This window comes from Cydia splendana, chromosome Z, assembly GCF_910591565.1.
Source record: "Cydia splendana chromosome Z, ilCydSple1.2, whole genome shotgun sequence".
Lineage (NCBI taxonomy): Eukaryota > Metazoa > Arthropoda > Insecta > Lepidoptera > Tortricidae > Cydia > Cydia splendana.
The window spans coordinates 2,043,158-2,061,418 of NC_085987.1; the positions used below are offsets into that span (position 1 = coordinate 2,043,158).

General features: G+C 39.0%; 1 protein-coding gene across 2 annotated transcripts in view; it reads left to right on the forward strand.

Moving 5' to 3' along the window:
* LOC134804346 (serine/arginine repetitive matrix protein 1) overlaps positions 1–18,261 on the forward strand; it is a 55,505-nt gene that overhangs the window by 31,700 nt on the left and 5,544 nt on the right. For both annotated transcript variants that reach the window (XM_063777356.1, XM_063777355.1), the window contains 2 exons: positions 14,533–14,712; positions 16,534–16,657. In XM_063777356.1, the coding sequence (XP_063633426.1) occupies positions 14,533–14,712; positions 16,534–16,657 (304 nt within the window). The remainder of the gene's footprint in view (positions 1–14,532; positions 14,713–16,533; positions 16,658–18,261) is intronic.

The following is an 18,261-nucleotide window of genomic DNA, read 5'->3' on the forward strand; positions in this document are numbered from 1 at the left end:
ACTAACCTCAAATGTCTCAAGAAATCGTCTCGTTTTAGGGTCTTTAATGGCCCTAATGTAGTAGCAAATATTACAAAACTAAATTACTATTGATTAATCAAATTATCGCGATATATTCCTAAGCTATATAGCACAATTTTAGCTACTTCATTGTAACGTTGAGTAATTATTAATATTACGTAGGTAGTAAAACTTCTGTAAGGAGTTAAATTGACTTGAATGCTGACTTGAATATTCTTGCTTAAAAATATACTATAATAATTGTGGTTTGATTACATTTTGTAAAATACCTAAAGAAGTACACTACACCATATCACATCTTACGCTTGCTATATTGTCTTTATTGTTCGTTGTTGAATTATTGATTATTAAGTGCAATTTATGGTAACTAAAATTTTACCATTTGTTTGATTATTAATCTCACCTACGACTCCTATTTGTAAAAAAGCAAAAAAAAAAATAACACGGTGTTTGTTGAAGCTTTCAAAATTTCTCGAGATACTCGAGAAACTCGAGAAATCTTGGTCGAGAATTCCCGTGCCTTGAGAAATAAAAAAGGCCGAGAAACCAGAAACCCTAATCAACATCAACCATCGCATGAAAACCTGCTTTCAAATTTAAAAACCGCATCCACATGAGTTCAGCCGTTTAAGAGCTATAGACAGCTAATAAACCCCTCTTTTTGCGTCGGGGGTGAAAATTTGAAAAGCCTTGATTTTCGTGTCTTTATTGTCTATCGTTTTATACCGTAATATCTGGGAGACCGAGCTTTGGTCGGACAACTTATAAAAACTCAAAAATGCGCGCTTTCCCAGAGGGAAGACCTAACTAGATCGATTTATCTCCCCCGAAAACCCCCATATAGCAAATTTCATCGAAATCGCTAGAGCCGTTTCCGATCGAGTTACCCGAAATATATATATAAATAAATAAACAAGAATTGCTCGTTTAAAGATATTAGATAGATTAGATTAGATAGATAGGTATAAGGGCAGGGAAAAGAAGAAGATGATAGGTTTGGATCAAATCTTGCAAGCTCAATTAGACCCACTTCCCATTATTCGATTGGGCTAAAACGTCGCATACTTACTCAGTACCTACTTATTGTATGTCCAATATTATGGTATCATCATCTGATGATTGACACAGGAGGTGGCCATGGGAACTCTGTGATAAAACAACGCAACCTGACTATTAATTGCCTGTTGAAAGAAAAGTATGTATAGTCAGCTCTAAACACAAAAGCATCAAAAATGAAATTTATGGCAAAAAACTGATTTTTCTTATTAATTTCTTACGATCGCCTCCTAAAAAAAACTAAATAACCACCTCGCCGTTTCGAACTAAAATATAGGCTATCTGAGTATCCGCCTATCCATAGATATCATGATAAATAATAAATATTACAACGATGACACACAATCCTGTTTCTTCCAAGTAAAAGTTAAACTTATGACTCATACCCAACTCATACCACTTAATCGAAACTTATCGAACATTTGTCACTTTAGCCGTTGCCCATCACGTAATTACCCGATAAATAGATAAAGTGATATGATATTGCCAAAAACACCGAGTGAAGTAGGTATAAGGAATTAAGGATCTAATTACATACGTAGCGAAGAAATTGTCTTTATATGTTGTTCCGGTTTTTTCCCCACGGCTCTTTAAGTGAGAGGATGAGCACTGAGCGTAAGGGCTTGTGCATAAGTCTTTACGCGAGGTTTTTCTGGCTACTTTTTGACATTTAATAGTGGCTATTTCAGATATTTGTGAACGCCTTGGCCGTTCCGATATATCCAATGCCTCCAATGGCGACTGTGTGTGTGTATTTAACACAATTTCCGCAGTGCACCGGAAACCTATCATACACAGTTTCTTCGCCATAGTGTGTTATTAAACAAAACAATACAGTTTACGTAACCAAGTCGAAGCAGGTGATTCCGCGGAAGTTGGTTAGGCTGTGCGAACACTACAGAACCCCTAGAGCAGGCGTGGCTCACTCCGCGATTTCGTCGCTTTGCTACAGGTAGCTAAAAGTACACCCGTTCCACACCAATTTTGGTGGCTAGCCATAAGCCGCGCGTGGCGCTGTCGCCACCTAGCGGCCATATCTGTCCTGATCGTAACAGACGCGTTTTGTTAGAGAGTGAGTCTTCTGTACCTAGTACTATTATTTATTCTGTGCCTAGAGTAAATTTCATTCGATAGCGTGGCGAGCATTTGACTTTGCGTTAAGTCTCATTTTGTATGGGATATTGAACAGCGCGCCAAGCGGGACGTTTTGGAAAATCAAAATCCCATGCAAAACGACAACATCGAATGAAATTTACACTAGGGGTACTGATCGTTCCGTAGAATATGCAATTTCTACCAATGTTTATAACTTTACTCCAGATAGGTTATAGGTGTACCATCGTCCAGTGTGGGCGTTAACGGTAGGTACAGTCACCTGCAATAATATGTTACTCTTCGAAGGCCGCAAAAATATGCGACACACACTTATGGCTCTACAAATAAGATCGTGTCAGATATTTTTGCGGCCTTCGTTGTGTAACATATTATTGCAGGTGACTGTACATTGGTGGACCCTATGCCTTTTGTAATAAGGTCCACCGATGTGCAGTTAGGAGTGTTGCTGTTTGTACAAGGTTTCCACCCTATATAAAAAAAACATAAACTTGACATTGACACTTCGCGTTAAAGCAGGTGCTGCCCCATACAGTGCATGCACGCTCCCTACACGGAAGAGTGTCTGCGGCGGGCCTTATATATATATAATTGCGAGATGATTAGCTTTCTATGGCTCTGTAAAAACGCGCGCGCACAATATACGCCAAAAAAACGCTCCCATACATCATAGAGTTATTGTTTGACGACTAACTGATAGTCTAGACACGGTAGACGCTAGTGTGTTTAGGATCTAGTCGTTTTTGAGGGTAAACGATTTGCTCCCTGTACTCCTAGTGTAAATTTCATTCGATAGCGTCACGTGACGTGCGCGTTTGCGACTGCGTTAAGGCTCATTTTGTATGGGATTTTGAGTTTCCAAAATGTCCCGCTTGGCGCGCTGTTCTAAATCCCATACAACAATAGACATAACGCAAACGCGAACGCTCGTCACGCTATCGAATAAAATTTACACTAGGGGTTCAGCTTCAAATGGGGATTAATTTTGGAATATGGAATCGGTTTCGGATTAAGGGCATGACATGACAATTGCCAATATTATTCGAGTTGACGTTACTAAAATAGTTTGATTTTAACAAAAATATTTTCAATTCATCACTTAAAAGGGGGCGTGAAATCAGGAAATTAGAAGGGGACAAAATGAGTCGCTTAAATTCAAACTCGGGTAAATCCAACTGTCATTTGCGATTTTGGTATTAAGATATAGTACATTATTGTCGAGGCTCGGAAGTAGCTACTTGCAGGCTGAGGATTCGTTTTAAACGGACGACCTTGGGAGTCCGTTTAATTGAATCCGAAGCCAGCAAGTAGCCTTCCAGCCGAGTCATATATAGTGCTTTTCTCAAAAATGGTGCAAGAAATATAAATATCATAGAAATATTTTACAAAAGCAACGTTCTTACGTATATATTTTCACAGAAAATAATAGGAACAATTGAAAAAGTTTGCTTTGCCGCCTTTTTATTTTATAAATTTAAAAATAGAAGTGTATTTTTCTGCCGAAAATACGCCAACCTATTTGAGACAGCTAAATAGTCGCGATACCAACATTATAATAATAAGTACTTATCATCTGTTTGGCTGTTTAATGGGCCTGTGCCTTCATTTGATATGGCCATTTAAACTTTTAAAAAGTTTGGAACTCGACAAATAATGGAATTTGTATGCAACATTGCAGTCCCAAAATCGAGACTGCAATGTTTTTAACTTTTTAATTTTTGACTGACCATAAACTCCGCACTTCGCAACCTATTTTTTAAAGGGCAAAGTCGACTTTGCCGTCCATTTTTGAGAAAAGGTACTTAATAGGGTAGATATTTCCTAAGACTCCTAAGAGGGTCGAATGGATTTATCGGTGTTCTGCCTTTTCGCAGAACTATTTTTGGCGGAATTTCATTTGCCAACCAACATTTCGCCGACGTTTCACTTTGACAACTAACGATTAGCAAATTTTTGTATAACAACGTTTCAATTGGTAGAATTATTGTAAAGCAGATTATTATAACGCCTCTAAACTTTTGGGATTTGTCAAATCTTTCACTTGGTCGAACAACTCTTGGACGAATAACGTTTCGTTGAAGCTACAGTTCGCTTTTAATACTTTAGGCAAGTTACAAATAAGAAAAAGATACATACCAAAAAATCAAAAATGGCCAAGTTGTTGGACTTTTTATAATGTATATTTTAATATTTGAAGCCAGTGGCAGCAAGCGAGCGAAGCGAGCGAGCAAGACCTTCCTGGGCAGAGCCGACTTGGATATGGTTAGGTTAGAAGATATTATTTTTTTACTGTCCTCAAAGTCAGGTATCCTACCATACAAGTTTCATTCTATTTTTCGATGAGGTAAATTGTAGCTCTCACGTGGTACCAGAAAATTGGTCGGATACAGGAACCTGCCAACACAGGATTTGGACGACCACTTTTTTTTTTACTGTCCTCAAAGGCAGCTATCGTACCATACAAGTTTCATACGATTTTTCGGTAAGATTTTTTTGATGATTTTTTTTATAAATGTGGCCGGACTGCAAAAACTGACAGATTAAGGTGAGGCCGACCAAGACATACGTCAACAGATTTATTTTAGCTATTATAATCCGTTTTCTTGTCGTCCTATTTTTCGATGAGGTAAATTGTAGCTGTCACGTGGTACCACAAATTTGGTTGGACTGCAAAAACTGCCAGGCTACGGTGAGGCCGACCAAGCCATACGTCAACAGGTTTATTTTAGCTATTATAATCCGTTTGTTTCATTCTATTTTTCGATGAGGTAAATTGTAGCTGTCACGTGGTACCACAAATTTGGTCGGACACAAGAACCTGCCTACACAGGATTTGGCCGACCATTTTTTTTACTGTCCTCAAAGGCAGCTATACAAGTTTCATATGATTTTTCGATAGGTTTTTTTTTCATGTTTTTTTTTTATAAATTTGGTCGGACTGCAAAAACTGCCAGGTTAAGGTGAGGCCGACCAAGACATACGTCAACCGGTTTATTTTAGCTATTATAATATTTATAATCCGTTTGTTTCATTCTATTTTTCGATGAGGTAAATTGTAGCTGTCACGTGGTCCAATAAATCTGGTCGGACAGCAAAAACTGCCAGGCTAAGGTGAGGCCGACCACTTTTTTTTTACTGTCCTCAAAGTCAGGTATCCTACCATACAAGTTTCATTATATTTTTCGATGAGGTTTTTTTTGATGAATTTGTGTCCAACGTTTTTGCCATTTGTACAAAATCTGCCAGGTTAAGCCTAGGCCGACCAAGTGCGTTGGAAGCTACTAAATGACAGGGTAGGTATATTCTATTTTTTGATCAGGTTTGTTTCATGCAGCCGGCCACTGGACTATTATAAATTATTCTAAGTGTTTTGAAACCCCTATGTTTTTTTTCATTTTCTCAAAAAAAAAAATCTAAGTCCCAGAAACGGCCCCCTTTGGTAGTCTGACCAAAAGAAACAATTGGTAAACAATAAACAACTAAGTGTATATTATGCCAACTAAAACATTCTACGACATGAAAGTTGGCATTTTGAAAATTGACATTATAAAACATTTGATAAGTTGGGAAATGAAAACTCGGCGAAATAAAATTCCGCCAAACGTGAGTTGGGAAGTGATAATCGGCCATACCATTTTCGGCGATAAATAAGTGAATTTATCCGAGTTTGAAGTTAAGTAAGCGACACAAATCATACCTTTAATTTGCTTTTCCCTGTAATAAAATGTTCAATGCTCTCATGTTGTTGTATTTCTCATAGGTACGAATATTGAGCGAAGTACATTACAATATCTATAAATATACGCTCTCCCGCATAGCGTACTTGGGTGGATAATTTTTTTTTGTTGTAATGACTTAATGTGCATGTCGGCGGCCGATCGTAAGATCAGGCATATCGTGAAATTATTCCTAGGCACCATATCGTGAAACGTGAAAATGAGCGCTACGCGTTACGCGGGGCTCCTATTTCTGGGCAGTTTGCCCTTCGGGCATCTGAAGCAACCTAACAAACCTATCCTACCTATGTATTGGTTTAATGTGACTATCGTCAAAACATTACACAGGAACATTACGATATGCCTGATCTTACGATCGGCCTACGACATGCATATTACAATGACAATAGTAGCATAGTTTGTTGGAAGAAATGTTATACCTATTTACTACGTTCTACTAATACATTTAGTGGATGAACCTTTATGGACGGGGGGATCAAATTATTTATACAACCCCCCTCCCCCCCCCTTCCAAAGAGAGACAGACATAACTACATTCTTATACTTAGGGTACCTAAGGGATTAGTAGAAATTCATCCGTTTCACAAAAGCTTCAATAATAAGTATTTTTAATACAATTCAAGGCAACTCATTTGCCTATCGAACATAATCTAAATCCACTAATCCGCGTATAATACGTGCAATTATTTATACGGCACATATAATCTCACGACTCAATAACAAACGGTCTTATGTCACACACTACATTCATAAATAAATATACAAATAAGCACTTTATTACAAAGGTGTAAGGTCGAATGTATATATGCTTATGACATAATGTGACTTACGAATATTTTCAGTGGAGTTCCATATTCCTTTTTGTGTTCGACTTTGAATTGACTGCTTAAGAAAGGACGCTTAGCACAAGGAATTTCATACATTGCCCCTCCGTTTCCTATCTCTGTTGCACACGCATAATTATAATCCGGACCCCGAATTCGGGACCTCCTGCTTCGTAGACAGGGTTAGTGACCCTAGTATTCATTCGGTAGTGACCTAATAGTCTAGAACTCTAGAAGGCCGTTAAATGCGCAATAACATTTTTTGAAATTTTTCACCTGCGGCGGTAGCATAGCACGGTCGCATTTTTACCGCCTGTCACCATGCCTGTCGCGTTCTAACAAGTATATAAGTGCGAAAGTGACGGGCATAGTGACAGGCGACTAAAATGGAACCATGCTGCCACCGCTGACTTCTGATTTCATCTTTTGAGTTATAACCGCTCGTTGACACGTGAACAGCTGACTAGTAGTTGTTTGCAATTTCAATAATCGGTCATGCATACTTGCGCGTGGCCTTGGATTACCGCGTGCTCATTTGGGGCATTTGAGAAGTACAGCCAGGAATAATAGTGTGTTACAAATATATTTTTAACAGTAACTTGTTTTTGACTTGAAACTCTTTAAAAACTCTTTGAAAGCAAGTATAGCGACCGATATATTTTGCCCCAATAAGAGCTCAGACATGCAAATGTGTCATTTGAGAGTACTTAGTAAAAGAGGACTGAAGATAATCCTGACGTTTTATGTGTGGACACGAGCGGTCGCAAACTATCGGGAAATTCCATCAGCGTGTCGCTTACGAACAACTATTTGAATACTCTTAAAAATGCTACGAAGTACATTTTTGGCTTAAGTAGATGATTGCACTGTTCCTAATTAATTATCATCACTTATAGTCTGTATCTTTAGGTATTTAAAAAAGAGTAAACAAAATCTACCCTCAAATGGCTTCTTAAGACAGCTGAGGGTATTAGATGAAAACATTACATGATCAAACAATGTAGGTTAAAGTCAGGTCGTTCAATGACAGATCCAGGTGGTTTTGTATTTGGTATTTGGTTGGTTAATCAATAAATGTTATAACTACCCGAAAATGTACAAATTATTTGTTTACTTTTATTTAAATACCTACCTAAAGATACAGAGTATAGTCAAGCCAAATCAAGCTCTTTCTTTCTGACGGTGTCTGAGCGACGTACCTCCTTCAATAATTTAATACGCAACGAAGGCCGCAAAAATATCTGACACGATCTTATTTGTAGAGCCATAAGAGCGTGTCACATATTTATGCGGCCTTCGTAGAGTAACATATTATTGCAGGTGACTGTATACAATTATGAAAGTTCTTACCCTATGACGGTTTCCCAGCGACACATTTTATATGCCGTTCTTCCATATTTACTTTATTTATATGTTTATGTACCTATCCATCAAGTGCACTGAGGTAACATGAGCCTACCGCCGACACCTGATACCATTAGAATCATATATGTACGTTCATGCATATAATAATATAAGGCAGAAGTCATGGAGCGTATGACATGTAAGGTTTTAAAAAATTGTCAAATCAAAATTCTTATAAGAGGGGGCTTACGTAAAATTTTAGTTTTTATATATTGAAGTCTTAAGGGGCCCACTGATTAACAGTCCGCCGGACGGCATCGGCCTGTCAGTTGTTCGGAACTGTCAAAATTTTGTTCTAACTGACAGGCCGATACCGTCCGGCGGACTGTTAATCAGTGGGCCCCTTTACAGGTTTTAATCAAGGGCAACTGCTAAGAAAAAAATCACTCTGATACTAGACTACTCGTATATTTGCAAGGGCAGACTCCAAGCAAAACCTTACTAGCTTATTAATTGGCTCGATGGAAAAAATCACGCAAAATTGTCTAATTTTAATTTTATTTTAATTGTGTATCATTACCCTGCATATCACAGCTATTTAATTTTATTATAAAATAACTAGTGATATAGCCGAGGGATTTGACAAGCAAAATTTTAAACAAAAATGTACTTTCAAAGTTATTGAGGTAAAACGTTAAAACTCGCGCGATCGCCAAATCCTCTGTCGCAAGTTTCACGCGCCGCACCATATCTTTTATTCCTTTCTAATTCCCTGGATTTCCCCCCACTTAATTCGGATAGAGAGTATAAAACATTATTTAGTATTAAGGGGCCCACTGATTAACAGTCCGCCGGACGGTATCGGCCTGTCAGTTAGAACAAAATTTTGACATTTCCTAACAACTCCGTCCGGCGGACTGTTAATCAGTGGACCACTTTATAAATGAATATTTGCTTCATATACTCCGTGTAACAGTAAGATAACAAAAACTCAGTGTATTATATCCCGTTAGCCACGACAAACGGCCTGGCGATAATTGGCCGGCGCACTTCGTGTCTCATGTTTACTTTGATATGAGACCAAACGGTTGTTCTCTGTACCCTATACAGGATGTTTTGACGACCTTTCTGGCCTAGTGGGTATAGTGATCCTGCGTATGAAGCCGATGGTCCCGGGTTCAAATCAGGTAAGGGCATTTATTCGTGTGATGAGCACGGATACTTGTTCCTGAGTCGTGGCCGTCGTGGGTGTTATCTATGTATTTAGGTATTTATAAATGTGTGTTATAGGTATTTATGGTTGTCTAACAACACAACACAAATCTGCTGTTTCATAGAAAACTTAGACATGTGATTCATCGATATGTAGAAACATTGATCTTTTGGCGTGTTCACTTGTTGGCCCCATAGTAAAAGTTGTTCTGTAAGTATGTACATACATATATTCAACCCTCTGGTATGATCAGACATAACAAAACCACTCTGTGTACATAGTTTAAATATGAGATCAGTCCGGTTTACAGAAAAAAATATTTTAAATTGTAACATGAAATAATAAACAATTGGAACATTATTAAAACACAACATATGGGTTTTCCACCATTAACTTCCTGCCTTATTCGGTTATAATTAATTAAATATTATTCTAGCTTCAATAACAATGCATCCTCATTGTGATGATTAATATTAATAATAACCTACTTATTTACTTAATATCAAAGTCCGTTGCGATGTCAACGGAATGCGCCTACTCTGTTATATTTCCACTTTTGTTTATACTAGTCAAATGTCAATTTGTGAATCTATTGTACACACGTTATTTACGTACAAAACTTCCACTCAGCAATGAAAACTAGTACCAGACGTAGATATAAGGTAATTCGTCAATTAGTGGCAACTGTTTGGCCGCCCTAAACTAAAAATAAGTTTTTGGCAATAATTTCATTTTTGGTACAAGCTTTTATCGCTGACTGTACTTTTCTTACGACAGGCAACTAATACTCACCGAGACAATTCTAAAAACCCCTAACACAATTAGGTTGCGTTGTTTCATCACAGAGTTCCTATGGCCACCTCCTGTCTCCATCATCAGATCAGTTCGACAGTCACAGTACCATATTATTGTATTGTCATCAGAACTACATACAGCTGGCAATTTTCATGACGCTACGATCCTTGGAAGATGGTTAAATTAGTTACCTTAGATTCCATTACATAGCTACCTATACACACAGGTCGACTTAATTATTGAAGGGTGGCCAGTTATTGAAACATTATAGTTGGCGATTTACCCCATGTTACGAAAATATTCATGCCAAGTTTAATGTAATTAAAGTATGTACATACGTATATCGTTTTGAAATGAGATCGAACTTCAAATGCATGACTTTTTGGCTGCGAGCACAGAATAAATATTAGTACTACTGTACAGAAAGGAAACTTTCTACAAAACCGAAGTTTGGCAGCGGTTCAGGGTCGAATCATGCTGTCCCAGTCTAATATATGGCACTATCCCTTTCGGCTATTTAGGATTGTCAAAATTCAAGCCATTATCTTATCTGTGGTCGTGCACGCAAAGGGACGTGAAGTTGTGTCAATCCTAATACATAATGGCTCGGAGCAATGGTGAGCCGAAAGAAGCCGAATTTGTCTGATGTCAGGAGTTTCACACCCCTGCTGCGGGGTCGTGTGATTCTCAACCCTTTAACACGTTCACTGCGGCTCAAAATAGCGCTTTAAGAGGTTATAACAATAGAGGCGTGTTCAGATATTTGTGAGTACCTTTTCCGCTCCGATATATCTGATGGCGACTGTGCATTACACGCAATCGAAACATACATTTCTCGCAGCCTTACAGATCCAAGGATCGAGGCGATCGGCGATAAAGGTGCACGTGCCGCGTTATCGCATGCGTGGGCGCACGATTAGGTATATTCATCGAAACAATATAGGTACCTACTTGGAATTTTTCGAAGTGTTTTTTTGGGCTCAAACCCTTAAGGCGTAAGCGTGAGCGAGATGGCGCACGCGAGGATAGTTATCATATCTTTGAATTTTAATTTTTTTTAAGTAATGGATGACTTTGAACAAAAGAAAAACTGCATTTTTAGAAGCAAAATTCATATTTATAGCTTTTGTGCAAAGTTTTTAAAATGTGTTATAGACCTATGTTCGTGATTTTTAGGGTTCCGTACCTCAAAAGAAAAAAAACTGAACCCTTATAGGATCACTCGTGCGTCTGTCTGTCTGTCCGACCATTCTCCCCCCCCCCCTTTATCTCTGAAACTACTGGGTCTAAATTTTGAAAAAAAATACACAAAATAGTACTTTACCTATAGATGGCAGGAAAACCTATTAGAAATGTGCAGTCAAGCGTGAGTCGGACTTATGTGCGGAACCCTTGAAACGCGAGTCCGACTCGCACTTGACCGGTTTTTTTCTAACGAGTCAAAGTCAAGAAATCAGGTTTAGAATCGATGAAGTTACTAGAGAAAGGCCTCAAGATTGCTAATTAAATTCTCGGTATTGTGATATAAAAAAGCACTATACGATTTTTCAAAACTCCGTTCTCTGAACCTACGGCACCATAATATGTTAAACAAATGAGGAGTGTCTTTTCAAAAAGGGATTATTTTTGTATAGTGTTCATAGAAAAAGCCCTTATGAAAAGATTCTCCTCAAATGATATTGTTTCTTTTAGGCAACGGTTTGCCACTGTTCCGTGATGAGTGAACGGGAACAAGCCCATTATAAAAGCAATTTTACCATCCTATTAGAGTCTCTGCGGAATGAGAAGAGTCGTGGAATGTATGGGGCCCAATACATTCCACGACTCTTCTCTTTCCGAACACTCTATATAATTAAAAACCGGGCAAGTGCGAGTCGGACTCGCGCACGAAGGGTTCCGTACCATAATGCAAAAAAAAAAAACAAAAAAAAAGCAAAAAAAAAAACGGTCACCCATCCAAATACTGACCACTCCCGACGTTGCTTAACTTTGGTCAAAAATCACGTTTGTTGTATGGGAGCCCCATTTAAATCTTTATTTTATTCTGTTTTTAGTATTTGTTGTTATAGCGGCAACAGAAATACATCATCTGTGAAAATTTCAACTGTCTAGCTATCACGGTTCGTGAGATACAGCCTGGTGACAGACGGACGGACGGACGGACGGACGGACGGACGGACAGCGAAGTCTTAGTAATAGGGTCCCGTTTTACCCTTTGGGTACGGAACCCTAAAAATGGTTTGAGGCCCGTGGATTGCCGTGGAAGGACACACGACATACATATGATAGTTTTTATCAATCATCATCATTCCACGCAGACGAAGTTGCGGGCGGAACATATTAGAGATTTCTATGAACAATTATAAAAAACAAAATGTTTTTCGAGTCACTGACTTCGAATACTTGACAAATGAAGTGTAGGCGAGGTTTGATTTCATTACACCGATACCATAATACCAACCACTCACCACAACATCGTATCTTGCACAGCCGAACTATTGCAAAAACGATCTTAGCTGTAACCAAATTAAGTACACTCTCCAACGGGCGTTAAAGACTTTTATAGGGTAATTAATACAAAACTATATCTCACCTCGAGTCTAAGTTACATGGAACCGTTTAAGAAAGTACGCGGAATCACCTAAGGGCATTTCAAGCGCAGGCATTAAGAAAGTTTGATTTTCATATGTAGTTCGATAGGTTTTCCTCGGAATCGCCATCAGATATATCCGAGCGGCTAAGGCGCTCACAAATATCCGAATACGCCTCTATTGTCAAGGTGCTAGAGTGCGTGTTCAGATATTTTTGAGCACATCGGCCGCTCCGATATATTTGATGGCGAGTGTAGAAGCGGTCCGACCGGTCGGGACCGGGCATTCTTTGTCAAAAAAAGTAGAATCGCTCTCGAGATTGCCTCTCTCAGCTCTTGACCACCATTCCATTTTAGACCTAATGTAAACTGGTTTAAGGTCGTTTTTACAGTTGATTATTTCAGGTTTTATGGTCATAGACAGCTAGAAATGCGACTTGAAATTGATACACTTGTATAGGTACTTATAATTAGTTGAGCTTTCTTCTAAACATGTTTGTGGGCTGATGCGTGGTCTGATTACTGTTGACATGTTGTTGGCACTAGTACTAGTCATCGGCACCTTTTGCTGCACGAAGGTCACCAGTCTTAAAATAAGGTTGAAGGTGCCTACCATTGGTGGGTTGCCGACAATAGGGCTTACCTTATGATTAAAACTGCAGATATACCAAAGGGCTAGTTTTGGACACGTTTTTGTCTGTTATATTCTTTGTTCCCCTGATTTTTTTTTTTTTTACTCAGTGTTTTTAGCTTCACACCGTATATTATATACAGAGTGATTTCTGATATGATTCCAATATCATTCAAATATCGTTTTGATGTCAGGTGCACGTGCACGAATTGGCTTGTAAGTGTAATCAAGTAATCAATTACGATTGTATTTGACACGGTATTGCATTGAACCATAAATATTTGTATTAAACTACGATATTTAATAATAATATTGCTTATTGAAAACACTTAGGGGCTATTCATAAATTACGTCATTTCAAATTAGGGGGGGGGGGGTCTGGACATCGGATGATGGTAGCATGACGTAGGAGGAAACGGGGTCATTCGAAGCATGATTTTTGGATGATGTTAGGGGGGGGGGGGGGGGGTCGAAAATCGTCAAAAATCGATGACGTAATTTATGGACAGCCCCTTAGGGACATTAAAAACTTATTCACAAGCTTTATCGATCCTATTAGGAGAAATAAAGTGTAAAAATAAGGCAACTACAATGTCCATACATATTACGTTACCTATTTTATTCCGTTACCGGCATAACGAAAATGCTAACGGAATGGAAAAAAAATCTAATTTTATATTATTAAATTAAATACTTTTCTTATGCCGTCTTGTCGGGTACGGATCTCTACCGTCTCCAATTCTCCCCCAATTGCTCAAAGGTTAAGGAGCGGTCAAGGTGCTCACAAATATCTGAACACGCCTCTATTGTCAGGGCGTTAGAGTGCGTGTTCAGATATTGTGGACACCTCGGCCGCTCCCATATATCTGATCGCGACTGTACTAATGATGTGTGTTATTCCTGTTTTGTTTACCTTTTTTAGGGTTCCGTACCCAAAGGGTAAAAACGGGACTCTATTACTAAGACTCCGCTGTCTGTCCGTCCGTCCGTCTGTCACCAGGCTGTATCTCATGAACCGTGATAGCTAGGCAGTTGAAATTTTCACAGATGATGTATTTCTGTTGCCGCTATAACAACAAATACTAAAAAGTACGGAACCCTCGGTGGGCGAGTCCGACTCGCACTTGTCCGGTTTTTGTACAATAATGTGTTATACTACTAGTACTACTTACTATTTCACGATCTAACAAGTATTTAAATGTTTCCAGGCCTCCGACCCAGGCGTGGTGGTGCTCCGCCCCGAAGCCCTGACCCGCGACTCGGACTCGGACGAGACCGACGACTGCGGCCCGCCGTCGCCGCTCGCAGTGCGCTTCATCAATGACAACGTGTTGATCAACGGCCGCTCCTCCATGCCCGGCAAGGTCGACCGCAGCCGCACCGCCCGGGTGAGTTGTAGGCCCAGCGCCGAGAACGACAACGTGTCGTCATTGTTAACTAACTGCGTCACTCTGTCGTCGCTCGCCGTGCGCTTCATCAACGACAACGTGTTGATCAACGGCCGCTCGTCCATGCCCGGCAAGGTCGACCGCAGCCGCACCGCACGGGTGAGTTGTAGGCCCAGCGCCGAGAACGACAACGTGTCGTCAATGATAAATTTAATACCAAAATTATACTGTTATGGTATGCAGGATAACCATAAACAACTGAATATAAATGAAAATTAGACATGTTTCGTGATGTTTTCCTATCGTGCCAATAACCTTTCAATCTAGTTTCCGTATACATTTTGCTCACTCTTGATTAAAATGTGTAATAATTCAATAAAAAGTACAACTTAGCGTAGCCTAGCTCCCTCTCAATCGTAGTTTCAAGTGGAATGGAATGTCGGTGTAATTTCTACACAATCTCAAAAGGCAAACGAACCTAATGACCCTTGCACCATATATTTAACGCATCCGTTATTTCGTTTCTAAATACCTTTACATTAGTAACCCGAAACGTTCTTAAATCCATTAAAACGTTTACTTAATTCTCATCTACACCTTAAGAATTAAGCATCACAATTGCTTGCATAAAATGATTTACTTCATTCCATCTTGCACTGTAACAGAAAAGAGTCCGATTTGAAAACGACATTAAATACATGCTCTCATGACAAAGCTACAGTTTTTTTCGTATGTACTGTACGGTGTATAATTACTATTATATCTATATATCAATATGTCACATATGAAAGTAAACTTACATGTACATAATGCTTTTTTCTTCTGTGTCAAAAATACGGGCCTACCGACCCGTGAAACGTGCGAACGACGCATGGGACCGTGTCGAATTAACAAATAGTAGGAGATCACTTACGTTTTGAATCGTAATCTCACTTTGGCATAGTTCTATCTTGGGCTGGAGTTCCGTTTGGAGAAACTGTGGTTTATAAAGGGATATCGTTTGAAATTGATCTTTAATTGTTTGTTGATAAGGTTTAGTTTTGATCGGCCGCTAAATGTGCTTTTGAAGTAAATTGATCTGGCAATTGTTTTGATACGACGTTACCCAGAGGTTGCCAACGATTTAGAAAAATGCCATGGATTTTTCCTATGTACTAGATAGATCATGTATTTAATTTTTGGAGACTTTTTAATAGGTGTTATAAATAATTTAAAGCATTAACGTTAAATAAGATTGCTTTGGTTTAATTGCATCTTAATTTCGTTTTACCTATTTGCCAAAATTCGTACACCTCAAAACAGAATAGTGTTACAATATGTATCTGAATCCCAGTTTGTCTATTTCGACGGCAAAATGACGGATAGTGACAAACGATTATCAACAGTTTGTCAATTTTTTTAATACCACATCGGTGGCAAACAAGCATACGGCCCGCCTGATGGTAAGCAGTCGCCGTAGCCTACTAGCTGCAACTACAGGAGTGTTACATGCCAACCCTTTAATAACCTCAAAAAGTTATGTTGTGTTGTGTTGAATTGGACAAACGATCATGAATAACGACTTTTAAACCCGAAAAGGGCAAACTTTTGGGCTTTTTTGTATATGCTGACATGCGATCTCATTGTACAGTCAAGTGTAAAAATATGGGAGTATACAACTTACTCAATAATATGTCCCATAGTTCTTAATTCGCTGACGAAAGAGCTATGGGAAGTATTGGGACATATTTTTGAGATGATTTGTGCTTCCATATTTTTACACTTGACTGTACACAGTTTTGACAATAAATGAATCTTATCTTATCTATTTGTCTATTCCAGCTCAAAATCCAATTCGATGATTCGCTGACTCGCACGTTCGAGTACCCTTCGGAGACCTCCATGTGCGAGGACTCGCCGCAGCCTCCCGCCCACCAGGTCGCCCTGGGCTCCAACACTCATATAGGTACGAGTAACTATGACGCCAACGCGCTAATTAGGTTCCACACGCCAATTAAAGTTCACATTCAGAACATTTCTGAACCCCTGGTGTACATTTCATTCTATAGCGTGACGAGCGTTCGCGTTTGCGTTATGTCTATTTTTGTATAGGATAGGAACAGCAGAACAAAATCATGTTAATTCAATTCAACATACATTAGTCAAATCTATATAAATACCGTTGTTTATTTGCATTGCGATTTTTTTGGTTATCGGACGAAACATTTTATATTTTACATTAACGATAATGCCGCCAAATTCGTCGGCGGGATACTCCGTACACGAGCGTATGCTTTTTCAACAGTCAGCGACAAAAAAAAGCAGTTATACCATGGTACCTTATTACCGAAAAATGCCAAAAGTCACCGGTCGAAGAAAGCTGTAAAATACTTAAGGGGCATTTTCTTTGAATTTTTCCGACGTCTTCATCATCATTTATGTCTCTTTAAATATTTATTTATCATAAAATCTATTAATAAAGAAATTGTGCAAGACGTTTTTAATATTATATAGTGCTGCCAGCCATGCGAACAAAGCGCCAAGCGAATATCTGTGTTTTTTTATAATGTACACCCGCCCCGCCATCAGATATATCGCAGCGGCCGAGGTGTTCAAAAATATCTGAACACGCACTCTAACGCGATGACAATAGAGGCGTGTTCAGATATTAGTAGGCACCTTGGCCGCTCCGATATATATGATGGCGGGCGACTGTACAATAATGTTATGTTTTCACGCAAAAACGGGTACCACTTAGTCGTGTATAATTAAGTTTCACTCCAGTATTGTCAATCAATATCTTCTTCCTCGCGTTATCTCGGCATTTTGCGACGGCTCATGGGAGCCTGGGGTCCGCTTGACAACTAATCCCAAGAATTGACGTAGGCACTAATTTTTACGAAAGCGACTGCCATCTGACCTTCCAACCCAGAGCACGATGTTTTCCTTCACCGAAAAGCGACTGGTAAATATAATTTGATATTTCGTACATAAGTTCCGAAAAACTCATTGGTACGAGTCAGGGTTTGAACCTGCGACCTCCGGATTGCAAGTCGCACTCTCTTACCGCTAGGCCACCAGCCAGTATTGTCAATTAATATAGTGGTACCTTTTGCTTGAAAGTCACATGGGCCAGAAGAATTTTTATGCTATATAGACTACATGCATGAAACATATACATACATACATTTACTGCTAAGAACCCGCTAGGTGGGTTGTGGGTTCATTTGATTTGATTTGATTTGATTTGATTTATTTATCTCACAATATACATACACAATGTCACTTAAAATTACACATGGTAAATTTTTAGGAATTTATATTGTGATTGTCAGTTTTCTTTACATTATGAATAATGGAGTACGAAAAATAACACTGACAATTGACAACATTGGGAATGGGGCGCATGGCACTGACAGTGTTAATGTTTGTTTAATAAACACGTTCAATAATGCTCTAGTTTCCTAGGATAGCGGTGCCGTCATATAGCGGCCGTCTCCATACAAATACTACGACATCCATATTTAGCCATATTATTTTGTATGGAGACGGCCTCTATATGACGGCACC